Source organism: Taudactylus pleione, unplaced genomic scaffold (assembly GCF_031769625.1).
Source record: "Taudactylus pleione unplaced genomic scaffold, aTauple2 ptg000061l, whole genome shotgun sequence".
Lineage (NCBI taxonomy): Eukaryota > Metazoa > Chordata > Amphibia > Anura > Myobatrachidae > Taudactylus > Taudactylus pleione.
Window position 1 is genome coordinate 15,263,414 of NW_028284463.1, and position 27,092 is coordinate 15,290,505.

General features: G+C 50.7%; 1 protein-coding gene across 3 annotated transcripts in view; it reads left to right on the plus strand.

Moving 5' to 3' along the window:
* LOC148535105 (hydroxyacylglutathione hydrolase, mitochondrial) overlaps positions 1 to 27,092 on the plus strand; it is an 82,402-nt gene that overhangs the window by 6,009 nt on the left and 49,301 nt on the right. For all 3 annotated transcript variants that reach the window (XM_088464791.1, XM_088464792.1, XM_088464793.1), the window contains exons 2-3: positions 1,330 to 1,517; positions 2,046 to 2,110. In XM_088464791.1, the coding sequence (XP_088320917.1) occupies positions 1,330 to 1,517; positions 2,046 to 2,110 (253 nt within the window). The remainder of the gene's footprint in view (positions 1 to 1,329; positions 1,518 to 2,045; positions 2,111 to 27,092) is intronic.

The window sequence follows — 27,092 nt, forward strand, 5'->3', positions numbered from 1 at the left end:
ACATCGAACAGCGTATGAACTGCTCGCTATTCTTGTGGTTGATTTTTCCTACTACTATATTGCGAGCAGTTCTGGCTATAAAACAACCAAGTGACGTGGTCAATGACGCTGCTGTATTAATTATGCACACCCATAAAACGCCCGCTTTGACCTTTAAGCACGCCTGCATTCTGATCTCCACTCCCTGTTTTCAAGCACCTTCCCCTGCTACCACCCACATACGCCTCATTCTGTCACTCAAAATAGCAGGCACTCGCTATATAGCGAACAAACGATTTTCGGCCGCACTGACTGGTTCGCGCATGCGTACTAAAAACCGTACGCATGCGCAGATGTGCGAACGTCGCTCGGAACGAGCGTACTGCCGCTAACGAGCGGCTCTGAATCAGGGCCTATATCCCATTAAGGGTGATGGGAAGATCCCTATCTCTCCATGAGAAATTTCTCAACTATTAAAGGGAAAGAAAACCTAAAAGATCGTATATTTACACATATCTATGATCAAGTCTCTCTCAACCATCAAGGACAAAAAGTACTGATATACAATTGGTCTTTGACCCAACAAAATGGTATAGATTAAAATACACTTGGAACCTTGAAGTGTTATTTTTCTGGGACATAAGTCAGAGGAACGCCCAGTGGTCTGTGGAGCTGTTTTATGTGTATTATTTATATGTATATTAATCGCTTCCACAATACAGCAACATATATGGAGGTGTGGGCGGCCTGCTATATCTTGTGGCTGCTTTATAACTATATGCTCAGATATTAACCTGATATTTTAGAAAATAATTTTATATACTGTCATTTATGTAAATTGTCTTGTATTTTTGTGTGCTTATATATGGCCATTGTATGTGACATTAAATTGTATTTATTAAGCTAAAGCAGTGGTGTCAAACTCGGGCCCTCCAGCTGCTGTGGGACTACATATCCTAGCATGCACTGCCAGAGTTTGGCTATTAGGGCATGCTAAAACTGTGGCAGGGCATGCTGGGATATGCAGTCCCACAGCCGCTGGAGGGCCCGAGTTTGACACCACTGAGCTAAAGAGTCTCCAATCAGCAGCGCTTTTTATTATTCTCTATTTTGGGTATGGAGCAGGATAGCTTAAGATGTGAACCCGTCAGGGAAAGGCCAGCTGGCAGAGGTCGTGCCAGTTAAGTGGTTAAAACCGTAAATAACATAAATGCTTAGTCCCGAAGATGGGTACATTGAGCACCGGACTGTAACATAACGTATTTTGCGGCTATATGCTCTTTGGAAAAGGCCAGGTTGGGTGGCTCGGTTTATGTTCTAACCCTTTTTTCCCCTGTCTTGTGTATTCAGGCTCTGTGTATTTAGGGACCAGTGCGGTGACCAAGCAACAAGAGTTTGAATTCCGAAAATCTAAACTTGTGTCTCAGCCCAACATGAAGATTGAGCTACTTCCTGCCCTTACGGACAATTACATGTATCTCCTCATAGATGAGGAGACTAAGGAGGCTGCCATTGTAGATCCTGTGCAGCCACAGAAGGTACGTCACTACCTAGCCTTGTCAGGCGTTTGTTAAAAAGAGCTACTACAGTACATGCCATAAATATATATATTAAAGGATGAGTATCACTGAGCTGCATAATATATGTGAGATAAAGGAAGGATTTATACATAAGTATGAAAGCCATTTTACTCCTATGCAGGAGTTTTCCCTGAAGTCTGCTCTACAGTATAGTTGTGGGGCTTATTTGTACATTGCCCTGGGAACAGGGCCGGCTCTACCACTAGGCGAACCTAGGTAGCCAATGTTAATGGAGCCTACAAACCCTGGATGAGTGACGTAACGTCTCTGTGGCACACCCACATTGACCACCAGCTGCTAACATGGAGATTCAGCAACCAGCGTCTTCTAGCAAACCATTTTCATTGTGATTCTACTTGTTAGGATAGAATGGTCCAAAGCAACTTGGGTTTATTTACAGTGAACAGTTGGTTATCCTGATAAGGGAAGCAGGCGGTTGTTATAAACTCTTCTACAATTAATACTAATATCTTGAATTTCCAACAGGTTGTTGAAGCAGTGAAGAAACACGGAGTTAAATTAACGACTGTCCTCACCACGCACCATCACTGGTAATATACAGTTTTATTTTTATATGCTCCACTGTTCTTGCAAAAAAATAATTTAAAAATGAAAGCATATTACATAAGGTAAAGAGAGAATGGCAGATATTGTTAGGGTGAGGAACCGCAGAAACAGAACAGTAAAGGAAAAGAAGCTCAAATAAGGTGACAGTGTGGTTGCAGGAATCGTGATGATAGTGCTTAGTGTAGGGAAGGAGGCTCATAGACAGTGAGCAATGTGAATATAGGGGAATGTTAGGAAAGGTGAGCAGTGGGAAGATGAGCAGGCTAAAGAGAGGAAACTGGGGGAAGATGAACAGTGTGTAGAAGGGAAAGCTCAGAGAAGATGAGCAGTGTGAAGAGGGGAAGCTCAGAGAAGATGAGTAGTGTGAAGAGGGGAAGCTCAGAGAAGATGAGCAGTGTGAAGAGGGGAAGCTCAGAGAAGATGAGCAGTGTGGAGAAGGGAAAGCTCAGAGAAGATGAGCAGTGTGGAGAAGGGAAACCTCAGAGAAGATGAGCAGTGTGGAGAAGGGAAACCTCAGAGAAGATGAGCAGTGTGGAGAAGGGAAACCTCAGAGAAGATGAGCAGTGTGGAGAAGGGAAACCTCAGAGAAGATGAGCAGTGTGGAGAAGGGAAACCTCAGAGAAGATGAGCAGTGTGGAGAAGGGAAACCTCAGAGAAGATGAGCAGTGTGAAGAGGGGAAGCTCGGAGAAGATGAGCTGTGTGTAGAGGGGAAAGCTCGGGGGAAGATGAGCTGTGTGTAGAGGGGAAGGTCGGGGAAGATGATCAGTATGTAGAAGGGAAAGCTCGGGGGAAGATGAGCAGTGTGTAGAAGGGAAAGCTCGGGGGAAGATGAGCTGTGTGCAGAAGGGAAAGCTCAGGGGAAGATGAGCAGTGTGTAGAGGGGAAGGTCGGGGGAAGTTGAGCTGTGTGTAGAGGGGAAATCTCGGGGAAGATGAGCAGTGTGTAGAAGGGAAATCTCGGGGAAGATGAGCAGTGTGTAGAAGGGAAAGCTCGGGGGAAGTTGAGCTGTGTGTAGAAGGGAAAGCTCGGGGGAAGATGAGCTGTGTGTAGAAGGGAAATCTCGGGGAAGATGAGCAGTGTGTAGAAGGGAAAGCTCGGGGGAAGTTGAGCTGTGTGTAGAAGGGAAAGCTCGGGGGAAGTTGAGCTGTGTGTAGAAGGGAAATCTCGGGGAAGATGAGCAGTGTGTAGAAGGGAAAGCTCAGAGAAGATGAGCTGTGTGTAGGAGGGAAATCTCGGGGAAGATGAGCAGTATGTAGAAGGGAAAGCTTGGGGGAAGTTGATCAGTGTGTAGAAGGGAAATCTCGGGGAAGATGAGCAGTGTGTAGAAGGGAAATCTCGGGGAAGATGAGCTGTGTGTAGAGGGGAAGGTCGGGGAAGTTGATCAGTGTGTAGAAGGGAAATCTCGGGGAAGTTGATCAGTGTGTAGAAGGGAAATCTCGGGGAAGATGAGCAGTGTCTAGAAGGGAAATCTCGGGGAAGATGAGCTGTGTGTAGAAGGGAAAGCTCGGGGGAAGATGAGCTGTTTGTAGAGGGGAAGGTCTGGGAAGTTGATCAGTGTGTAGAAGGGAAATCTCGGGGAAGATGAGCAGTGTGTAGAAGGGAAAGCTCAGAGAAGATGAGCTGTGTGTAGAAGGGAAATCTCGGGGAAGATGAGCAGTGTGTAGAAGGGAAAGCGCAGAGAAGATGAGCAGTGTGGAGAAGGGAAAGCTCAGAGAAGATGAGCAGTGTGAAGAGGGGAAGCTCGGAGAAGATGTGCAGTGTGGAGAAGGGAAAGCTCAGAGAAGATGAGCAGTGTGTAGAAGGGAAAGCTCAGAGAAGATGAGCAGTGTGTAGAAGGGAAAGCTCAGAGAAGATGAGCTGTGTGTAGAAGGGAAATCTCGGGGAAGATGAGCAGTGTGTAGAAGGGAAAGCTTGGGGGAAGTTGATCAGTGTGTAGAAGGGAAATCTCGGGGAAGATGAGCAGTGTGTAGAAGGGAAATCTCGGGGAAGATGAGCTGTGTGTAGAGGGGAAGGTCAGGGAAGTTGATCAGTGTGTAGAAGGGAAATCTCGGGGAAGTTGATCAGTGTGTAGAAGGGAAATCTCGGGGAAGATGAGCAGGGTGTAGAAGGGAAATCTCGGGGAAGATGAGCTGTGTGTAGAAGGGAAAGCTCGGGGGAAGATGAGCTGTGTGTAGAGGGGAAGGTCGGGGAAGTTGATCAGTGTGTAGAAGGGAAATCTCGGGGAAGATGAGCAGTGTGTAGAAGGGAAAGCTCAGAGAAGATGAGCTATGTGTATAAGGGAAATCTCGGGGAAGATGAGCAGTGTGTAGAAGGGAAAGCTCAGAGAAGATGAGCAGTGTGGAGAAGGGAAAGCTCAGAGAAGATGAGCAGTGTGAAGAGGGGAAGCTCGGAGAAGATGAGCAGTGTGGAGAAGGGAAAGCTCAGAGAAGATGAGCAGTGTGTAGAAGGGAAATCTCGAGGAAGATGAGCAGTGTGTAGAAGGGAAAGCTCGGGGGAAGATGAGCTGTGTGTAGAAGGGAAAGCTCGGGGGAAGATGAGCTGTGTGTAGAAGGGAAATCTCGGGGAAGATGAGCTGTGTGTAGAAGGGAAAGCTCGGGGGAAGATGAGCTGTGTGTAGAAGGGAAAGCTCGGGGGAAGATGAGCTGTGTGTAGAAGGGAAAGCTCGGGGGAAGATGAGCTGTGTGTAGAAGGGAAAGCTCGGGGGAAGATGAGCTGTGTGTAGAAGGGAAAGCTCGGGGGAAGATGTGCAGTGTGTAGAAGGGAAATCTCGGGGAAGTTGAGCTGTGTGTAGAAGGTGAAAGCTCGGGGGAAGATGAGCAGTGTGTAGAGGGGAAATCTCGGGGAAGATGAGCAGTGTGTAGAAGGGAAAGCTCGGGGGAAGATGAGCTGTGTGAAGAAGGGAAATCTCGGGGAAGATGAGCTGTGTGTAGAAGGGAAAGCTCGGGGGAAGATGATCAGTGTGTAGAAGGGAAATCTCGGGGAAGATGAGCAGTGTGTAGAAGGGAAAGCTCAGAGAAAATGAGCTGTGTGTAGAAGGGAAATCTCGGGGAAGATGAGCAGTGTGTAGAAGGGAAAGCTCGGGGGAAGTTGATCAGTGTGTAGAAGGGAAAGCTCGGGGGAAGATGAGCTGTGTGTAGAGGGGAAGGTCGGGGGAAGATGAGCTGTGTGTCGAAGGGAAAGCTCGGGGGAAGTTGAGCTGTGTGTAGAAGGGAAAGCTCGGGGGAAGATGCGCTGTGTGTAGAGGGGAAGGTCGGGGAAGATGAGCAGTGTGTAGAAGGGAAATCTCAGGGAAGATGAGCAGTGTGTAGAAGGGAAATCTCGGGGAAGATGAGCAGTGTGTAGAAGGGAAAGCTCGGGGGAAGTTGAGCTGTGTGTAGAAGGGAAAGCTCGGGGGAAGATGAGCTGTGTGTAGAAGGGAAATCTCGGGGAAGATGAGCAGTGTGTAGAAGGGAAAGCTCGGGGGAAGTTGAGCTGTGTGTAGAAGGGAAAGCTCGGGGGAAGTTGAGCTGTGTGTAGAAGGGAAAGCTCGGGGGAAGTTGAGCTGTGTGTAGAAGGGAAGTCTCGGGGAAGTTGATCAGTGTGTAGAAGGGAAATCTCGGGGAAGATGAGCAGTGTGTAGAAGGGAAATCTCGGGGAAGATGAGCTGTGTGTAGAGGGGAAGGTCGGGGAAGTTGATCAGTGTGTAGAAGGGAAATCTCGGGGAAGTTGATCAGTGTGTAGAAGGGAAATCTCGGGGAAGATGAGCAGTGTCTAGAAGGGAAATCTCGGGGAAGATGAGCTGTGTGTAGAAGGGAAAGTTCGGGGGAAGATGAGCTGTGTGTAGAGGGGAAGGTCTGGGAAGTTGATCAGTGTGTAGAAGGGAAATCTCGGGGAAGATGAGCAGTGTGTAGAAGGGAAAGCTCAGAGAAGATGAGCTGTGTGTAGAAGGGAAATCTCGGGGAAAATGAGCAGTGTGTAGAAGGGAAAGCGCAGAGAAGATGAGCAGTGTGGAGAAGGGAAAGCTCAGAGAAGATGAGCAGTGTGAAGAGGGGAAGCTCGGAGAAGATGTGCAGTGTGGAGAAGGGAAAGCTCACAGAAGATGAGCAGTGTGTAGAAGGGAAAGCTCAGAGAAGATGAGCAGTGTGTAGAAGGGAAAGCTCAGAGAAGATGAGCTGTGTGTAGAAGGGAAATCTCGGGGAAGATGAGCAGTGTGTAGAAGGGAAAGCTTGGGGGAAGTTGATCAGTGTGTAGAAGGGAAATCTCGGGGAAGATGAGCAGTGTGTAGAAGGGAAATCTCGGGGAAGATGAGCTGTGTGTAGAGGGGAAGGTCGTGGAAGTTGATCAGTGTGTAGAACGGAAATCTCGGGGAAGTTGATCAGTGTGTAGAAGGGAAATCTCGGGGAAGATGAGCAGGGTGTAGAAGGGAAATCTCGGGGAAGATGAGCTGTGTGTAGAAGGGAAAGCTCGGGGGAAGATGAGCTGTGTGTAGAGGGGAAGGTCTGGGAAGTTGATCAGTGTGTAGAAGGGAAAGCTCAGAGAAGATGAGCTGTGTGTAGAAGGGAAATCTCGGGGAAGATGAGCAGTGTGTAGAAGGGAAAGCTCAGAGAAGATGAGCAGTGTGGAGAAGTGAAAGCTCAGAGAAGATGAGCAGTGTGAAGAGGGGAAGCTCGGAGAAGATGAGCAGTGTGTAGAAGGGAAAGCTCAGAGAAGATGAGCAGTGTGTAGAAGGGAAAGCTCAGAGAAGATGAGCAGTGTGTAGAAGTGAAAGCTCAGAGAAGATGAGCTGTGTGTAGAAGGGAAATCTCGGGGAAGATGAGCTGTGTGTAGAAGGGAAATCTCGGGGAAGATGAGCAGTGTGTAGAAGGGAAATCTCGGGGAAGATGAGCAGTGTGTAGAAGGGAAATCTTGGGGAAGATGAGCAGTGTGTAGAAGGGAAATCTCGGGGAAGATGAGCAGTGTGTAGAAGGGAAAGCTCGGGGGAAGATGAGCTGTGTGTAGAGGGGAAGGTCGGGGGAAGATGAGCTGTGTGTAGAGGGGAAGGTCGGGGGAAGATGAGCTGTGTGTAGAAGGGAAAGCTCGGGGGAAGTTGAGCTGTGTGTAGAAGGGAAAGCTAGGGGGAAGATGCGCTGTGTGTAGAGGGGAAGGTCGGGGAAGATGAGCAGTGTGTAGAAGGGAAATCTCAGGGAAGATGAGCAGTGTGTAGAAGGGAAATCTCGGGGAAGATGAGCAGTGTGTAGAAGGGAAAGCTCGGGGGAAGTTGAGCTGTGTGTAGAAGGGAAAGCTCGGGGGAAGATGAGCTGTGTGTAGAAGGGAAATCTCGGGGAAGATGAGCAGTGTGTAGAAGGGAAAGCTCGGGGGAAGTTGAGCTGTGTGTAGAAGGGAAAGCTCGGGGGAAGTTGAGCTGTGTGTAGAAGGGAAATCTCGGGGAAGATGAGCAGTGTGTAGAAGGGAAAGCTCAGAGAAGATGAGCTGTGTGTAGGAGGGAAATCTCGGGGAAGATGAGCAGTATGTAGAAGGGAAAGCTTGGGGGAAGTTGATCAGTGTGTAGAAGGGAAATCTCGGGGAAGATGAGCAGTGTGTAGAAGGGAAATCTCGGGGAAGATGAGCTGTGTGTAGAGGGGAAGGCCGGGGAAGTTGATCAGTGTGTAGAAGGGAAATCTTGGGGAAGTTGATCAGTGTGTAGAAGGGAAATCTCGGGGAAGATGAGCAGTGTCTAGAAGGGAAATCTCGGGGAAGATGAGCTGTGTTTAGAAGGGAAAGCTCGGGGGAAGATGAGCTGTGTGTAGAGGGGAAGGTCTGGGAAGTTGATCAGTGTGTAGAAGGGAAATCTCGGGGAAGATGAGCAGTGTGTAGAAGGGAAAGCTCGGGGGAAGATGAGTTGTGTGTAGAGGGGAAGGTCGGGGGAAGATGAGCTGTGTGTAGAGGGGAAGGTCGGGGGAAGATGAGCTGTGTGTAGAAGGGAAAGCTCGGGGGAAGTTGAGCTGTGTGTAGAAGGGAAAGCTCGGGGGAAGATGCGCTGTGTGTAGAGGGGAAGGTCGGGGAAGATGAGCAGTGTGTAGAAGGGAAATCTCAGGGAAGATGAGCAGTGTGTAGAAGGGAAATCTCGGGGAAGATGAGCAGTGTGTAGAAGGGAAAGCTCGGGGGAAGTTGAGCTGTGTGTAGAAGGGAAAGCTCGGGGGAAGATGAGCTGTGTGTAGAAGGGAAATCTCGGGGAAGATGAGCAGTGTGTAGAAGGGAAAGCTCGGGGGAAGTTGAGCTGTGTGTAGAAGGGAAAGCTCGGGGGAAGTTGAGCTGTGTGTAGAAGGGAAATCTCGGGGAAGATGAGCAGTGTGTAGAAGGGAAAGCTCAGAGAAGATGAGCTGTGTGTAGGAGGGAAATCTCGGGGAAGATGAGCAGTATGTAGAAGGGAAAGCTTGGGGGAAGTTGATCAGTGTGTAGAAGGGAAATCTCGGGGAAGATGAGCAGTGTGTAGAAGGGAAATCTCGGGGAAGATGAGCTGTGTGTAGAGGGGAAGGCCGGGGAAGTTGATCAGTGTGTAGAAGGGAAATCTTGGGGAAGTTGATCAGTGTGTAGAAGGGAAATCTCGGGGAAGATGAGCAGTGTCTAGAAGGGAAATCTCGGGGAAGATGAGCTGTGTGTAGAAGGGAAAGCTCGGGGGAAGATGAGCTGTGTGTAGAGGGGAAGGTCTGGGAAGTTGATCAGTGTGTAGAAGGGAAATCTCGGGGAAGATGAGCAGTGTGTAGAAGGGAAAGCTCAGAGAAGATGAGCTGTGTGTAGAAGGGATATCTCGGGGAAGATGAGCAGTGTGTAGAAGGGAAAGCGCAGAGAAGATGAGCAGTGTGGAGAAGGGAAAGCTCAGAGAAGATGAGCAGTGTGAAGAGGGGAAGCTCGGAGAAGATGTGCAGTGTGGAGAAGTTAAAGCTCAGAGAAGATGAGCAGTGTGTAGAAGGGAAAGCTCAGAGAAGATGAGCAGTGTGTAGAAGGGAAAGCTCAGAGAAGATGAGCTGTGTGTAGAAGGGAAATCTCGGGGAAGATGAGCAGTGTGTAGAAGGGAAAGCTTGGGGGAAGTTGATCAGTGTGTAGAAGGGAAATCTCGGGGAAGATGAGCAGTGTGTAGAAGGGAAATCTCGGGGAAGATGAGCTGTGTGTAGAGGGGAAGGTCGGGGAAGTTGATCAGTGTGTAGAAGGGAAATCTCGGGGAAGTTGATCAGTGTGTAGAAGGGAAATCTCGGGGAAGATGAGCAGGGTGTAGAAGGGAAATCTCGGGGAAGATGAGCTGTGTGTAGAAGGGAAAGCTCGGGGAAGATGAGCTGTGTGTAGAGGGCAAGGTCGGGGAAGTTGATCAGTGTGTAGAAGGAAAATCTCGGGGAAGATGAGCAGTGTGTAGAAGGGAAAGCTCAGAGAAGATGAGCTGTGTGTAGAAGGGAAATCTCGGGGAAGATGAGCAGTGTGTAGAAGGGAAAGCTCAGAGAAGATGAGCAGTGTGGAGAAGGGAAAGCTCAGAGAAGATGAGCAGTGTGAAGAGGGGAAGCTCGGAGAAGATGAGCAGTGTGGAGAAGGGAAAGCTCAGAGAAGATGAGCAGTGTGTAGAAGGGAAATCTCGAGGAAGATGAGCAGTGTGTAGAAGGGAAAGCTCGGGGGAAGATGAGCTGTGTGTAGAAGGGAAAGCTCGGGGGAAGATGAGCTGTGTGTAGAAGGGAAATCTCGGGGAAGATGAGCTGTGTGTAGAAGGGAAAGCTCGGGGGAAGATGAGCTGTGTGTAGAAGGGAAAGCTCGGGGGAAGATGAGCTGTGTGTAGAAGGGAAAGCTCGGGGGAAGATGAGCAGTGTGTAGAAGGGAAAGCTCGGGGGAAGATGAGCTGTGTGTAGAGGGGAAGGTCGGGGGAAGATGAGCTGTGTGTAGAGGGGAAGGTCGGGGGAAGATGAGCTGTGTGTAGAAGGGAAAGCTCGGGGGAAGTTGAGCTGTGTGTAGAAGGGAAAGCTCGGGGGAAGATGCGCTGTGTGTAGAGGGGAAGGTCGGGGAAGATGAGCAGTGTGTAGAAGGGAAATCTCAGGGAAGATGAGCAGTGTGTAGAAGGGAAATCTCGGGGAAGATGAGCAGTGTGTAGAAGGGAAAGCTCGGGGGAAGTTGAGCTGTGTGTAGAAGGGAAAGCTCGGGGGAAGATGAGCTGTGTGTAGAAGGGAAATCTCGGGGAAGATGAGCAGTGTGTAGAAGGGAAAGCTCGGGGGAAGTTGAGCTGTGTGTAGAAGGGAAAGCTCGGGGGAAGTTGAGCTGTGTGTAGAAGGGAAATCTCGGGGAAGATGAGCAGTGTGTAGAAGGGAAAGCTCAGAGAAGATGAGCTGTGTGTAGGAGGGAAATCTCGGGGAAGATGAGCAGTATGTAGAAGGGAAAGCTTGGGGGAAGTTGATCAGTGTGTAGAAGGGAAATCTCGGGGAAGATGAGCAGTGTGTAGAAGGGAAATCTCGGGGAAGATGAGCTGTGTGTAGAGGGGAAGGCCGGGGAAGTTGATCAGTGTGTAGAAGGGAAATCTTGGGGAAGTTGATCAGTGTGTAGAAGGGAAATCTCGGGGAAGATGAGCAGTGTCTAGAAGGGAAATCTCGGGGAAGATGAGCTGTGTGTAGAAGGGAAAGCTCGGGGGAAGATGAGCTGTGTGTAGAGGGGAAGGTCTGGGAAGTTGATCAGTGTGTAGAAGGGAAATCTCGGGGAAGATGAGCAGTGTGTAGAAGGGAAAGCTCAGAGAAGATGAGCTGTGTGTAGAAGGGATATCTCGGGGAAGATGAGCAGTGTGTAGAAGGGAAAGCGCAGAGAAGATGAGCAGTGTGGAGAAGGGAAAGCTCAGAGAAGATGAGCAGTGTGAAGAGGGGAAGCTCGGAGAAGATGTGCAGTGTGGAGAAGTTAAAGCTCAGAGAAGATGAGCAGTGTGTAGAAGGGAAAGCTCAGAGAAGATGAGCAGTGTGTAGAAGGGAAAGCTCAGAGAAGATGAGCTGTGTGTAGAAGGGAAATCTCGGGGAAGATGAGCAGTGTGTAGAAGGGAAAGCTTGGGGGAAGTTGATCAGTGTGTAGAAGGGAAATCTCGGGGAAGATGAGCAGTGTGTAGAAGGGAAATCTCGGGGAAGATGAGCTGTGTGTAGAGGGGAAGGTCGGGGACGTTGATCAGTGTGTAGAAGGGAAATCTCGGGGAAGTTGATCAGTGTGTAGAAGGGAAATCTCGGGGAAGATGAGCAGGGTGTAGAAGGGAAATCTCGGGGAAGATGAGCTGTGTGTAGAAGGGAAAGCTCGGGGAAGATGAGCTGTGTGTAGAGGGCAAGGTCGGGGAAGTTGATCAGTGTGTAGAAGGAAAATCTCGGGGAAGATGAGCAGTGTGTAGAAGGGAAAGCTCAGAGAAGATGAGCTGTGTGTAGAAGGGAAATCTCGGGGAAGATGAGCAGTGTGTAGAAGGGAAAGCTCAGAGAAGATGAGCAGTGTGGAGAAGGGAAAGCTCAGAGAAGATGAGCAGTGTGAAGAGGGGAAGCTCGGAGAAGATGAGCAGTGTGGAGAAGGGAAAGCTCAGAGAAGATGAGCAGTGTGTAGAAGGGAAATCTCGAGGAAGATGAGCAGTGTGTAGAAGGGAAAGCTCGGGGGAAGATGAGCTGTGTGTAGAAGGGAAAGCTCGGGGGAAGATGAGCTGTGTGTAGAAGGGAAATCTCGGGGAAGATGAGCTGTGTGTAGAAGGGAAAGCTCGGGGGAAGATGAGCTGTGTGTAGAAGGGAAAGCTCGGGGGAAGATGAGCTGTGTGTAGAAGGGAAAGCTCGGGGGAAGATGAGCTGTGTGTAGAAGGGAAAGCTCGGGGGAAGATGAGCTGTGTGTAGAAGGGAAAGCTCGGGGGAAGATGAGCTGTGTGTAGAGGGGAAGGTCGAGGAAGTTGATCAGTGTGTAGAAGGGAAATCTCGGGGAAGATGAGCAGTGTGTAGAAGAGAAAGCTCGGGGGAAGATGAGCAGTGTGTAGAAGGGAAATCTCGGGGAAGATGAGCAGTGTGTAGAGGGAAAGCTCGGGGGAAGTTGAGCTGTGTGTAGAAGGGAAAGCTCGGGGGAAGATGAGCTGTGTGTAGAGGGGAAGGTCGGGGAAGATGAGCAGTGTGTAGAAGTGAAATCTCGGGGAAGATGAGCAGTGTGTAGAAGGGAAAGCTCGGGGGAAGATGTGCAGTGTGTAGAAGGGAAATCTCGGGGAAGTTGAGCTGTGTGTAGAAGGTGAAAGCTCGGGGGAAGATGAGCAGTGTGTAGAGGGGAAATCTCGGGGAAGATGAGCAGTGTGTAGAAGGGAAAGCTCGGGGGAAGATGAGCTGTGTGTAGAAGGGAAATCTCGGGGAAGATGAGCTGTGTGTAGAAGGGAAAGCTCGGGGGAAGATGATCAGTGTGTAGAAGGGAAATCTCGGGGAAGATGAGCAGTGTGTAGAAGGGAAAGCTCAGAGAAGATGAGCTGTGTGTAGAAGGGAAATCTCGGGGAAGATGAGCAGTGTGTAGAAGGGAAAGCTTGGGGGAAGTTGATCAGTGTGTAGAAGGGAAATCTCGGGGAAGATGAGCAGTGTGTAGAAGGGAAATCTCGGGGAAGATGAGCTGTGTGTAGAGGGGAAGGCCGGGGAAGTTGATCAGTGTGTAGAAGGGAAATCTTGGGGAAGTTGATCAGTGTGTAGAAGGGAAATCTCGGGGAAGATGAGCAGTGTGTAGAAGGGAAAGCTCGGGGGAAGATGAGCTGTGTGTAGAGGGGAAGGTCGGGGGAAGATGAGCTGTGTGTAGAAGGGAAAGCTCGGGGGAAGTTGAGCTGTGTGTAGAAGGGAAAGCTCGGGGGAAGATGCGCTGTGTGTAGAGGGGAAAGTCGGGGAAGATGAGCAGTGTGTAGAAGGGAAATCTCAGGGAAGATGAGCAGTGTGTAGAAGGGAAATCTCGGGGAAGATGAGCAGTGTGTAGAAGGGAAAGCTCGGGGGAAGTTGAGCTGTGTGTAGAAGGGAAAGCTCGGGGGAAGATGAGCTGTGTGTAGAAGGGAAATCTCGGGGAAGATGAGCAGTGTGTAGAAGGGAAAGCTCGGGGGAAGTTGAGCTGTGTGTAGAAGGGAAAGCTCGGGGGAAGTTGAGCTGTGTGTAGAAGGGAAATCTCGGGGAAGATGAGCAGTGTGTAGAAGGGAAAGCTCAGAGAAGATGAGCTGTGTGTAGGAGGGAAATCTCGGGGAAGATGAGCAGTATGTAGAAGGGAAAGCTTGGGGGAAGTTGATCAGTGTGTAGAAGGGAAATCTCGGGGAAGATGAGCAGTGTGTAGAAGGGAAATCTCGGGGAAGATGAGCTGTGTGTAGAGGGGAAGGTCGGGGAAGTTGATCAGTGTCTAGAAGGGAAATCTCGGGGAAGATGAGCTGTGTGTAGAAGGGAAAGCTCGGGGGAAGATGAGCTGTGTGTAGAGGGGAAGGTCTGGGAAGTTGATCAGTGTGTAGAAGGGAAATCTCGGGGAAGATGAGCAGTGTGTAGAAGGGAAAGCTCAGAGAAGATGAGCTGTGTGTAGAAGGGAAATCTCGGGGAAGATGAGCAGTGTGTAGAAGGGAAAGCGCAGAGAAGATGAGCAGTGTGGAGAAGGGAAAGCTCAGAGAAGATGAGCAGTGTGAAGAGGGGAAGCTCGGAGAAGATGTGCAGTGTGGAGAAGGGAAAGCTCACAGAAGATGAGCAGTGTGTAGAAGGGAAAGCTCAGAGAAGATGAGCAGTGTGTAGAAGGGAAAGCTCAGAGAAGATGAGCAGTGTGTAGAAGGGAAAGCTCAGAGAAGATGAGCTGTGTGTAGAAGGGAAATCTCGGGGAAGATGAGCAGTGTGTAGAAGGGAAAGCTTGGGGGAAGTTGATCAGTGTGTAGAAGGGAAATCTCGGGGAAGATGAGCAGTGTGTAGAAGGGAAATCTCGGGGAAGATGAGCTGTGTGTAGAGGGGAAGGTCGGGGAAGTTGATCAGTGTGTAGAACGGAAATCTCGGGGAAGTTGATCAGTGTGTAGAAGGGAAATCTCGGGGAAGATGAGCAGGGTGTAGAAGGGAAATCTCGGGGAAGATGAGCTGTGTGTAGAAGGGAAAGCTCGGGGGAAGATGAGCTGTGTGTAGAGGGGAAGGTCGGGGAAGTTGATCAGTGTGTAGAAGGGAAATCTCGGGGAAGATGAGCAGTGTGTAGAAGGGAAAGCTCAGAGAAGATGAGCTGTGTGTAGAAGGGAAATCTCGGGGAAGATGAGCAGTGTGTAGAAGGGAAAGCTCAGAGAGGATGAGCAGTGTGGAGAAGGGAAAGCTCAGAGAAGATGAGCAGTGTGAAGAGGGGAAGCTCGGAGAAGATGAGCAGTGTGTAGAAGGGAAAGCTCAGAGAAGATGAGCAGTGTGTAGAAGTGAAAGCTCAGAGAAGATGAGCTGTGTGTAGAAGGGAAAGCTCGGGGGAAGATGAGCTGTGTGTAGAGGGTAAGGTCGGGGAAGTTGATCAGTGTGTAGAAGGGAAATCTCGGGGAAGATGAGCAGTGTGTAGAAGGGAAAGCTCGGGGGAAGATGAGCTGTGTGTAAAAGGGAAAGCTAGGGGGAAGATGAGCAGTGTGTAGAGGGGAAGGTCGGGGGAAGTTTAGCTGTGTGTAGAGGGGAAAGCTCGGGGGAATATGAGCTGTGTGTAGAGGGGAAAGCTCGGGGGAAGATGAGCTGTGTGTAGAGGGGAAGGTCGGGGAAGATGATCAGTGTGTAGAAGGGAAAGCTCGAGGGAAGATGAGCTGTGTGGAGAGGGGAAGGTCGGGGAAGTTGATCAGTGTGTAGAAGGGAAATCTCGGGGGAAGATGAGCAGTGTGTAGAAGGGAAATCTCGGGGAAGATGAGCAGTGTGTAGAAGGGAAAGCTCGGGGGAAGATGAGCAGTGTGAAGAAGGGAAAGCTCGGGGGAAGATGAGCTGTGTGTAGAGGGGAAGGTCGGGGCAGTTGTTCAGTGTGTAGAATTGAAATCTCTGGGAAGATGAGCTGTGTGTAGAGGGGAAGGTCGGGGAAGTTGATCAGTGTGTAGAACGGAAATCTCAGGGAAGTTGATCAGTGTGTAGAAGGGAAATCTCGTGGAAGATGAGCAGGGTGTAGAAGGGAAATCTCGGGGAAGATGAGCTGTGTGTAGAAGGGAAAGCTCGGGGGAAGATGAGCTGTGTGTAGAGGGGAAGGTCGGGAAAGTTGATCAGTGTGTAGAAGGGAAATCTCGGGGATGATGAGCAGTGTGTAGAAGGGAAAGCTCAGGGAAGATGAGCTGTGTGTAGAAGGGAAATCTCGGGGAAGATGAGCAGTGTGTAGAAGGGAAAGCTCAGAGAAGATGAGCAGTGTGGAGAAGGGAAAGCTCAGAGAAGATGAGCAGTGTGAAGAGGGGAAGCTCGGAGAAGATGAGCAGTGTGTAGAAGGGAAAGCTCAGAGAAGATGAGCAGTGTGTAGAAGGGAAAGCTCAGAGAAGATGAGCAGTGTGTAGAAGGGAAAGCTCAGAGAAGATGAGCAGTGTGTAGAAGTGAAAGCTCAGAGAAGATGAGCTGTGTGTAGAAGGGAAAGCTCGGGGGAAGATGAGCTGTGTGTAGAGGGTAAGGTCGGGGAAGTTGATCAGTGTGTAGAAGGGAAATCTCGGGGAAGATGAGCAGTGTGTAGAAGGGAAAGCTCGGGGGAAGATGAGCTGTGTGTAAAAGGGAAAGCTAGGGGGAAGATGAGCAGTGTGTAGAGGGGAAGGTCGGGGGAAGTTGAGCTGTGTGTAGAGGGGAAAGCTCGGGGGAATATGAGCTGTGTGTAGAGGGGAAAGCTCGGGGGAAGATGAGCTGTGTGGAGAGGGGAAGGTCGGGGAAGTTGATCAGTGTGTAGAAGGGAAAGCTCGGGGGAAGATGAGCAGTGTGTAGAAGGGAAATCTCGGGGAAGATGAGCAGTGTGTAGAAGGGAAAGCTCGGGGGAAGATGAGCAGTGTGAAGAAGGGAAAGCTCGGGGGAAGATGAGCTGTGTGTAGAGGGGAAGGTCGGGGCAGTTGTTCAGTGTGTAGAAGGGAAATCTCGGGGAAGATGAGCTGTGTGTAGAAGGGAAAGCTCGGGGGAAGATGAGCAGTGTGTAGAAGGGAAATCTCGGGGAAGATGAGCAGTGTGTAGAAGGGAAAGCTCAGAGAAGATGAGCTGTGTGTAGAAGGGAAATCTCGGGGAAGATGAGCAGTGTGTAGAAGGGATATCTCGGGGAAGATGAGCAGTGTGTAGAAGGGAAATCTCAGGGAAGATGAGCTGTGTGTAGAGGGGAAGGTTGGGGAAGTTGATCAGTGTGTAGAAGGGAAATCTCGGGGAAGATGAGCAGTGTGTAGAAGGGAAATCTCGGGGAAGATGAGCTGTGTGTAGAAGGGAAAGCTAGGGGGAAGATGAGCAGTGTGTAGAGGGGAAGGTCGGGGGAAGTTGAGCTGTGTGTAGAGGGGAAGGTCGGGGCAGTTGTTCAGTGTGTAGAAGGGAAATCTCGGGGAAGATGAGCAGTGTGTAGAGGGGAAGGTCGGGGGAAGTTGAGCTGTGTGTAGAAGGGAAAGCTCGGGGGAAGATGAGCTGTGTGTAGAAGGGAAATCTCGGGGAAGATGAGCTGTGTGTAGAGGGGAAGGTCGGGGAAGATGAGCAGTGTGTAGAAGGGAAATCTCGTCGAAGATGAGCAGTGTGTACAAGGGAAATCTCGGGGAAGATGAGCAGTGTGTAGAAGGGAAAGCTCGGGGGAAGTTGAGCTGTGTGTAGAAGGGAAATCTCGGGGAAGATGAGCTGTGTGTAGAAGGGAAAGCTCGGGGGAAGATGAGCAGTGTGTAGAAGGGAAATCTCGGGGAAGATGAGCAGTGTGTAGAAGGGAAGCTCAGAGAAGATGAGCTGTGTGTAGAAGGGAAATCTTGGGGAAGATGAGCAGTGTGTAGAAGGGAAATCTCGGGGAAGATGAGCCGTGTGTAGAAGGGAAAGCTCGGGGGAAGATGAGCTGTGTGTAGAGGGGAAGGTCTGGGAAGTTGATCAGTGTGTAGAAGGGAAATCTCGGGGAAGATGAGCAGTGTGTAGAAGGGAAAGCTCAGAGAAGATGAGCTGTGTGTAGAAGGGAAATCTCGGGGAAGATGAGCAGTGTGTAGAAGGGAAAGCGCAGAGAAGATGAGCAGTGTGGAGAAGGCAAAGCTCAGAGAAGATGAGCAGTGTGAAGAGGGGAAGCTCGGAGAAGATGTGCAGTGTGGAGAAGGGAAAGCTCACAGAAGATGAGCAGTGTGTAGAAGGGAAAGCTCAGAGAAGATGAGCAGTGTGTAGAAGGGAAAGCTCAGAGAAGATGAGCAGTGTGTAGAAGGGAAAGCTCAGAGAAGTTGAGCTGTGTGTAGAAGGGAAATCTCGGGGAAGATGAGCAGTGTGTAGAAGGGAAAGCTTGGGGGAAGTTGATCAGTGTATAGAAGGGAAATCTCGGGGAAGATGAGCAGTGTGTAGAAGGGAAATCTCGGGGAAGATGAGCTGTGTGTAGAGGGGAAGGTCGGGGAAGTTGATCAGTGTGTAGAACGGAAATCTCGGGGAAGTTGATCAGTGTGTAGAAGGGAAATCTCGGGGAAGATGAGCAGGGTGTAGAAGGGAAATCTCGGGGAAGATGAGCTGTGTGTAGAAGGGAAAGCTCGGGGGAAGATGAGCTGTGTGTAGAGGGGAAGGTCGGGGAAGTTGATCAGTGTGTAGAAGGGAAATCTCGGGGAAGATGAGCAGTGTGTAGAAGGGAAAGCTCAGAGAAGATGAGCTGTGTGTAGAAGGGAAATCTCGGGGAAGATGAGCAGTGTGTAGAAGGGAAAGCTCAGAGAAGATGAGCAGTGTGGAGAAGGGAAAGCTCAGAGAAGATGAGCAGTGTGAAGAGGGGAAGCTCGGAGAAGATGAGCTGTGTGTAGAAGGGAAAGCTCGGGGGAAGATGAGCTGTGTGTAGAGGGTAAGGTCGGGGAAGTTGATCAGTGTGTAGAAGGGAAATCTCGGGGAAGATGAGCAGTGTGTAGAAGGGAAAGCTCGGGGGAAGATGAGCTGTGTGTAAAAGGGAAAGCTAGGGGGAAGATGAGCAGTGTGTAGAGGGGAAGGTCGGGGGAAGTTGAGCTGTGTGTAGAGGGGAAAGCTCGGGGTAATATGAGCTGTGTGTAGAGGGGAAAGCTCGGGGGAAGATGAGCTGTGTGTAGAGGGGAAGGTCGGGGAAGATGATCAGTGTGTAGAAGGGAAAGCTCGGGGGAAGATGAGCAGTGTGTAGAAGGGAAATCTCGGGGAAGATGAGCAGTGTGTAGAAGGGAAGGCTCGGGGGAAGATGAGCAGTGTGAAGAAGGGAAAGCTCGGGGGAAGATGAGCTGTGTGTAGAGGGGAAGGTCGGGGCAGTTGTTCAGTGTGTAGAAGGGAAATCTCGGGGAAGATGAGCTGTGTGTAGAGGGGAAGGTCGGGGAAGTTGATCAGTGTGTAGAACGGAAATCTCAGGGAAGTTGATCAGTGTGTAGAAGGGAAATCTCGGGGAAGATGAGCAGGGTGTAGAAGGGAAATCTCGGGGAAGATGAGCTGTGTGTAGAAGGGAAAGCTCGGGGGAAGATGAGCTGTGTGTAGAGGGGAAGGTCGGGAAAGTTGATCAGTGTGTAGAAGGGAAATCTCGGGGAAGATGAGCAGTGTGTAGAAGGGAAAGCTCAGGGAAGATGAGCTGTGTGTAGAAGGGAAATCTCGGGGAAGATGAGCAGTGTGTAGAAGGGAAAGCTCAGAGAAGATGAGCAGTGTGGAGAAGGGAAAGCTCAGAGAAGATGAGCAGTGTGAAGAGGGGAAGCTCGGAGAAGATGAGCAGTGTGTAGAAGGGAAAGCTCAGAGAAGATGAGCAGTGTGTAGAAGGGAAAGCTCAGAGAAGATGAGCAGTGTGTAGAAGTGAAAGCTCAGAGAAGATGAGCTGTGTGTAGAAGGGAAAGCTCGGGGGAAGATGAGCTGTGTGTAGAGGGTAAGGTCGGGGAAGTTGATCAGTGTGTAGAAGTGAAATCTCGGGGAAGATGAGCAGTGTGTAGAAGGGAAAGCTCGGGGGAAGATGAGCTGTGTGTAAAAGGGAAAGCTAGGGGGAAGATGAGCAGTTTGTAGAGGGGAAGGTCGGGGGAAGTTGAGCTGTGTGTAGAGGGGAAAGCTCGGGGGAATATGAGCTGTGTGTAGAGGGGAAAGCTCGGGGGAAGATGAGCTGTGTGGAGAGGGGAAGGTCGGGGAAGTTGATCAGTGTGTAGAAGGGAAAGCTCGGGGGAAGATGAGCAGTGTGTAGAAGGGAAATCTCGGGGAAGATGAGCAGTGTGTAGAAGGGAAAGCTCGGGGGAAGATGAGCAGTGTGAAGAAGGGAAAGCTCGGGGGAAGATGAGCTGTGTGTAGAGGGGAAGGTCGGGGCAGTTGTTCAGTGTGTAGAAGGGAAAGCTCGGGGGAAGATGAGCTGCGTGTAGAGGGTAAGGTCGGGGAAGTTGATCAGTGTGTAGAAGGGAAATCTCGGGGAAGATGAGCAGTGTGTAGAAGGGAAAGCTCGGGGGAAGATGAGCTGTGTGTAAAAGGGAAAGCTAGGGGGAAGATGAGCAGTGTGTAGAGGGGAAGGTCGGGGGAAGTTGAGCTGTGTGTAGAGGGGAAAGCTCGGGGGAATATGAGCTGTGTGTAGAGGGGAAAGCTCGGGGGAAGATGAGCTGTGTGGAGAGGGGAAGGTCGGGGAAGTTGATCAGTGTGTAGAAGGGAAAGCTCGGGGGAAGATGAGCAGTGTGTAGAAGGGAAATCTCGGGGAAGATGAGCAGTGTGTAGAAGGGAAAGCTCGGGGGAAGATGAGCAGTGTGAAGAAGGGAAAGCTCGGGGGAAGATGAGCTGTGTGTAGAGGGGAAGGTCGGGGCAGTTGTTCAGTGTGTAGAAGGGAAATCTCGGGGAAGATGAGCTGTGTGTAGAAGGGAAAGCTCGGGGGAAGATGAGCAGTGTGTAGAAGGGAAATCTTGGGGAAGATGAGCAGTGTGTAGAAGGGAAAGCTCAGAGAAGATGAGCTGTGTGTAGAAGGGAAATCTCAGGGAAGATGAGCAGTGTGTAGAAGGGAAATCTCAGAGAAGATGAGCTGTGTGTAGAAGGGAAATCTCGGGGAAGATGAGCAGTGTGTAGAAGGGAAATCTCAGGGAAGATGAGCTGTGTGTAGAGGGGAAGGTTGGGGAAGTTGATCAGTGTGTAGAAGGGAAATCTCGGGGAAGATGAGCAGTGTGTAGAAGGGAAATCTCGGGGAAGATGAGCTGTGTGTAGAAGGGAAAGCTCGGGGGAAGATGAGCTGTTTGTAGAGGGGAAGGTCGGGGAAGTTGATCAGTGTGTAGAAGGGAAATCTCGGGGAAGATGAGCAGTGTGTAGAAGGGAAAGCTCAGAGAAGATGAGCTGTGTGTAGAAGGGAAATCACGGGGAAGATGAGCAGTGTGTAGAAGGGAAAGCTCAGAGAAGATGAGCAGTGTGGAGAAGGGAAAGCTCAGAGAATATGAGCAGTGTGAAGAGGGGAAGCTCGGAGAAGATGAGCAGTGTGCAGAAGGGAAAGCTCGGGGGAAGTTGAGCTGTGTGTAGAAGGGAAAGCTCGGGGGAAGATGAGCTGTGTGTAGAAGGGAAATCTTGGGGAAGATGAGCAGTGTGTAGAAGGGAAATCTCGGGGAAGATGAGCAGTGTGTAGAAGGGAAAGCTCGGGGTAAGATGAGCAGTGTGAAGAAGGGAAAGCTCGGGGGAAGATGAGCTGTGTGTAGAGGGGAAGGTCGGGGCAGTTGTTCAGTGTGTAGAAGGGAAATCTCGGGGAAGATGAGCTGTGTGTAGAAGGGAAAGCTCGGGGGAAGATGAGCAGTGTGTAGAAGGGAAATCTCGGGGAAGATGAGCAGTGTGTAGAAGGGAAAGCTCAGAGAAGATGAGCTGTGTGTAGAAGGGAAATCTCGGGGAAGATGAGCAGTGTGTAGAAGGGAAATCTCGGGGAAGATGAGCAGTGTGGAGAAGGGAAAGCTCAGAGAAGAAGAGCAGTGTGTAGAAGGGAAAGCTCGGGGGAAGTTGAGCTGTGTGTAGAAGGGAAAGCTCGGGGGAAGATGAGCTGTGTGTAGAAGGGAAATCTTGGGGAAGATGAGCAGTGTGTAGAAGGGAAAGCTCGGGGGAAGATGAGCAGTGTGTAGAAGGGAAAGCTCGGGGGAAGATGAGCTGTGTGTAGAGGGGAAGGTCGGGGCAGTTGTTCAGTGTGTAGAAGGGAAATCTCGGGGAAGATGAGCAGTGTGTAGAGGGGAAGGTCGGGGGAAGTTGAGCTGTGTGTAGAAGGGAAAGCTCGGGGGAAGATGAGCTGTGTGTAGAAGGGAAATCTCGGGGAAGATGAGCTGTGTGTAGAGGGGAAGGTCGGGGAAGATGAGCAGTGTGTAGAAGGGAAATCTCGTCGAAGATGAGCAGTGTGTACAAGGGAAATCTCGGGGAAGATGAGCAGTGTGTAGAAGGGAAAGCTCGGGGGAAGTTGAGCTGTGTGTAGAAGGGAAATCTCGGGGAAGATGAGCTGTGTGTAGAAGGGAAAGCTCGGTGGAAGATGAGCAGTGTGTAGAAGGGAAATCTCGGGGAAGATGAGCAGTGTGTAGAAGGGAAGCTCAGAGAAGATGAGCTGTGTGTAGAAGGGAAATCTTGGGGAAGATGAGCAGTGTGTAGAAGGGAAATCTCGGGGAAGATGAGCAGTGTGTAGAAGGGAAATCTCAGGGAAGATGAGCTGTGTGTAGAGGGGAAGGTTGGGGAAGTTGATCAGTGTGTAGAAGGGAAATCTCGGGGAAGATGAGCAATGTGTAGAAGGGAAATCTCGGGGAAGATGAGCTGTGTGTAGAAGGGAAAGCTCGGGGGAAGATGAGCTGTTTGTAGAGGGGAAGGTCGGGGAAGTTGATCAGTGTGTAGAAGGGAAATCTCGGGGAAGATGAGCAGTGTGTAGAAGGGAAAGCTCAGAGAAGATGAGCTGTGTGTAGAAGGGAAATCACGGGGAAGATGAGCAGTGTGTAGAAGGGAAAGCTCAGAGAAGATGAGCAGTGTGGAGAAGGGAAAGCTCAGAGAAGATGAGCAGTGTGAAGAGGGGAAGCTCGGAGAAGATGAGCAGTGTGGAGAAGGGAAAGCTCAGAGAAGAAGAGCAGTGTGTAGAAGGGAAAGCTCGGGGGAAGTTGAGCTGTGTGTAGAAGGGAAAGCTCGGGGGAAGATGAGCTGTGTGTAGAAGGGAAATCTTGGGGAAGATGAGCAGTGTGTAGAAGGGAAATCTTGGGGAAGATGAGCAGTGTGTAGAAGGGAAAGCTCGGGGGAAGATGAGCAGTGTGAAGAAGGGAAAGCTCGGGGGAAGATGAGCTGTGTGTAGAGGGGAAGGTCGGGGCAGTTGTTCAGTGTGTAGAAGGGAAATCTCGGGGAAGATGAGCTGTGTGTAGAAGGGAAAGCTCGGGGGAAGATGAGCAGTGTGTAGAAGGGAAATCTCGGGGAAGATGAGCAGTGTGTAGAAGGGAAAGCTCAGAGAAGATGAGCTGTGTGTAGAAGGGAAATCTCGGGGAAGATGAGCAGTGTGTAGAAGGGAAATCTCAGGGAAGATGAGCAGTGTGTAGAAGGGAAATCTCAGGGAAGATGAGCTGTGTGTAGAGGGTAAGGTCGGGGAAGTTGATCAGTGTGTAGAAGGGAAATCTCGGGGAAGATGAGCAGTGTGTAGAAGGGAAAGCTCGGGGGAAGATGAGCTGTGTGTAAAAGGGAAAGCTAGGGGGAAGATGAGCAGTTTGTAGAGGGGAAGGTCGGGGGAAGTTGAGCTGTGTGTAGAGGGGAAAGCTCGGGGGAATATGAGCTGTGTGTAGAGGGGAAAGCTCGGGGGAAGATGAGCTGTGTGGAGAGGGGAAGGTCGGGGAAGTTGATCAGTGTGTAGAAGGGAAAGCTTGGGGGAAGATGAGCAGTGTGTAGAAGGGAAATCTCGGGGGAAGATGAGCAGTGTGAAGAAGGGAAAGCTCGGGGGAAGATGAGCTGTGTGTAGAGGGGAAGGTCGGGGCAGTTGTTCAGTGTGTAGAAGGGAAAGCTCGGGGGAAGATGAGCTGTGTGTAGAGGGTAAGGTCGGGGAAGTTGATCAGTGTGTAGAAGGGAAATCTCGGGGAAGATGAGCAGTGTGTAGAAGGGAAAGCTCGGGGGAAGATGAGCTGTGTGTAAAAGGGAAAGCTAGGGGGAAGATGAGCAGTGCGTAGAGGGGAAGGTCGGGGGAAGTTGAGCTGTGTGTAGAGGGGAAAGCTCGGGGGAATATGAGCTGTGTGTAGAGGGGAAAGCTCGGGGGAAGATGAGCTGTGTGGAGAGGGGAAGGTCGGGGAAGTTGATCAGTGTGTAGAAGGGAAAGCTTGGGGGAAGATGAGCAGTGTGTAGAAGGGAAATCTCGGGGAAGATGAGCAGTGTGTAGAAGGGAAAGCTCGGGGGAAGATGAGCAGTGTGAAGAAGGGAAAGCTCGGGGGAAGATGAGCTGTGTGTAGAGGGGAAGGTCGGGGCAGTTGTTCAGTGTGTAGAAGGGAAATCTCGGGGAAGATGAGCTGTGTGTAGAAGGGAAAGCTCGGGGGAAGATGAGCAGTGTGTAGAAGGGAAATCTCGGGGAAGATGAGCAGTGTGTAGAAGGGAAAGCTCAGAGAAGATGAGCTGTGTGTAGAAGGGAAATCTCGGGGAAGATGAGCAGTGTGTAGAAGGGAAATCTCGGGGAAGATGAGCAGTGTGTAGAAGGGAAATCTCAGGGAAGATGAGCTGTGTGTAGAGGGGAAGGTTGGGGAAGTTGATCAGTGTGTAGAAGGGAAATCTCGGGGAAGATGAGCAGTGTGTAGAAGGGAAATCTCGGGGAAGATGAGCTGTGTGTAGAAGGGAAAGCTCGGGGGAAGATGAGCTGTTTGTAGAGGGGAAGGTCGGGGAAGTTGATCAGTGTGTAGAAGGGAAAGCTCAGAGAAGATGAGCTGTGTGTAGAAGGGAAATCACGGGGAAGATGAGCAGTGTGTAGAAGGGAAAGCTCAGAGAAGATGAGCAGTGTGGAGAAGGGAAAGCTCAGAGAAGATGAGCAGTGTGAAGAGGGGAAGCTCGGAGAAGCTGAGCAGTGTGGAGAAGGGAATGCTCAGAGAAGAAGAGCAGTGTGTAGAAGGGAAAGCTCGGGGGAAGTTGAGCTGTGTGTAGAAGGGAAAGCTCGGGGGAAGATGAGCTGTGTGTAGAAGGGAAATCTTGGGGAAGATGAGCAGTGTGTAGAAGGGAAATCTCGGGGAAGATGAGCAGTGTGTAGAAGGGAAAGCTCGGGGGAAGATGAGCAGTGTGAAGAAGGGAAAGCTCGGGGGAAGATGAGCTGTGTGTAGAGGGGAAGGTCGGGGCAGTTGTTCAGTGTGTAGAAGGGAAATCTCGGGGAAGATGAGCTGTGTGTAGAAGGGAAAGCTCGGGGGAAGATGAGCAGTGTGTAGAAGGGAAATCTCGGGGAAGATGAGCAGTGTGTACAAGGGAAAGCTCAGAGAAGATGAGCTGTGTGTAGAAGGGAAATCTCGGGGAAGATGAGCAGTGTGTAGAAGGGAAATCTCGGGGAAGATGAGCAGTGTGGAGAAGGGAAAGCTCAGAGAAGAAGAGCAGTGTGTAGAAGGGAAAGCTCGGGGGAAGTTGAGCTGTGTGTAGAAGGGAAAGCTCGGGGGAAGATGAGCTGTGTGTAGAAGGGAAATCTTGGGGAAGATGAGCAGTGTGTAGAAGGGAAAGCTCGGGGGAAGATGAGCAGTGTGTAGAAGGGAATGCTCGGGGGAAGATGAGCTGTGTGTAGAGGGGAAGGTCGGGGCAGTTGTTCAGTGTGTAGAAGGGAAATCTCGGGGAAGATGAGCAGTGTGTAGAGGGGAAGGTCGGGGGAAGTTGAGCTGTGTGTAGAAGGGAAAGCTCGGGGGAAGATGAGCTGTGTGTAGAAGGGAAATCTCGGGGAAGATGAGCTGTGTGTAGAGGGGAAGGTCGGGGAAGATGAGCAGTGTGTAGAAGGGAAATCTCGTCGAAGATGAGCAGTGTGTACAAGGGAAATCTCGGGGAAGATGAGCAGTGTGTAGAAGGGAAAGCTCGGGGGAAGTTGAGCTGTGTGTAGAAGGGAAATCTCGGGGAAGATGAGCTGTGTGTAGAAGGGAAAGCTCGGGGGAAGATGAGCAGTGTGTAGAAGGGAAATCTCGGGGAAGATGAGCAGTGTGTAGAAGGGAAGCTCAGAGAAGATGAGCTGTGTGTAGAAGGGAAATCTTGGGGAAGATGAGCAGTGTGTAGAAGGGAAATCTCGGGGAAGATGAGCAGTGTGTAGAAGGGAAATCTCAGGGAAGATGAGCTGTGTGTAGAGGGGAAGGTTGGGGAAGCTCGGGGGAAGATGAGCAGTGTGTAGAAGGGAAATCTCGGGGAAGATGAGCAGTGTGTAGAAGGGAAAGCTCGGGGGAAGTTGAGCTGTGTGTAGAAGGGAAATCTCGGGGAAGATGAGCTGTGTGTAGAAGGGAAAGCTCGGGGGAAGATGAGCAGTGTGTAGAAGGGAAATCTCGGGGAAGATGAGCAGTGTGTAGAAGGGAAGCTCAGAGAAGATGAGCTGTGTGTAGAAGGGAAATCTTGGGGAAGATGAGCAGTGTGTAGAAGGGAAATCTCGGGGAAGATGAGCAGTGTGTAGAAGGGAAATCTCAGGGAAGATGAGCTGTGTGTAGAGGGGAAGGTTGGGGAAGCTCGGGGGAAGATGAGCAGTGTGTAGAAGGGAAATCTCGGGGAAGATGAGCAGTGTGTAGAAGGGAAGCTCAGAGAAGATGAGCTGTGTGTAGAAGGGAAATCTCGGGGAAGTTGAGCTGTGTGTAAAAGGGAAAGCTAGGGGGAAGATGAGCAGTGTGTAGAGGGGAAGGTCGGGGGAAGTTGAGCTGTGTGTAGAGGGGAAAGCTCGGGGGAATATGAGCTGTGTGTAGAGGGGAAAGCTCGGGGGAAGATGAGCTGTGTGGAGAGGGGAAGGTCGGGGAAGTTGATCAGTGTGTAGAAGGGAAAGCTCGGGGGAAGATGAGCAGTGTGTAGAAGGGAAATCTCGGGGAAGATGAGCAGTGTGTAGAAGGGAAAGCTCGGGGGAAGATGAGCAGTGTGAAGAAGGGAAAGCTCGGGGGAAGATGAGCTGTGTGTAGAGGGGAAGGTCGGGGCAGTTGTTCAGTGTGTAGAAGGGAAATCTCGGGGAAGATGAGCTGTGTGTAGAAGGGAAAGCTCGGGGGAAGATGAGCAGTGTGTAGAAGGGAAATCTCGGGGAAGATGAGCAGTGTGTAGAAGGGAAAGCTCAGAGAAGATGAGCTGTGTGTAGAAGGGAAATCTCGGGGAAGATGAGCAGTGTGTAGAAGGGAAATCTCGGGGAAGATGAGCAGTGTGTAGAAGGGAAATCTCAGGGAAGATGAGCTGTGTGTAGAGGGGAAGGTTGGGGAAGTTGATCAGTGTGTAGAAGGGAAATCTCGGGGAAGATGAGCAGTGTGTAGAAGGGAAATCTCGGGGAAGATGAGCTGTGTGTAGAAGGGAAAGCTCGGGGGAAGATGAGCTGTTTGTAGAGGGGAAGGTCGGGGAAGTTGATCAGTGTGTAGAAGGGAAATCTCGGGGAAGATGAGCAGTGTGTAGAAGGGAAAGCTCAGAGAAGATGAGCTGTGTGTAGAAGGGAAATCACGGGGAAGATGAGCAGTGTGTAGAAGGGAAAGCTCAGAGAAGATGAGCAGTGTGGAGAAGGGAAAGCTCAGAGAAGATGAGCAGTGTGAAGAGGGGAAGCTCGGGGGAAGTTGAGCTGTGTGTAGAAGGGAAAGCTCGGGGGAAGATGAGCTGTGTGTAGAAAGGAAATCTTGGGGAAGATGAGCAGTGTGTAGAAGGGAAATCTCGGGGAAGATGAGCAGTGTGTAGAAGGGAAAGCTCGGGGGAAGATGAGCAGTGTGAAGAAGGGAAAGCTCGGGGGAAGATGAGCTGTGTGTAGAGGGGAAGGTCGGGGCAGTTGTTCAGTGTGTAGAAGGGAAATCTCGGGGAAGATGAGCTGTG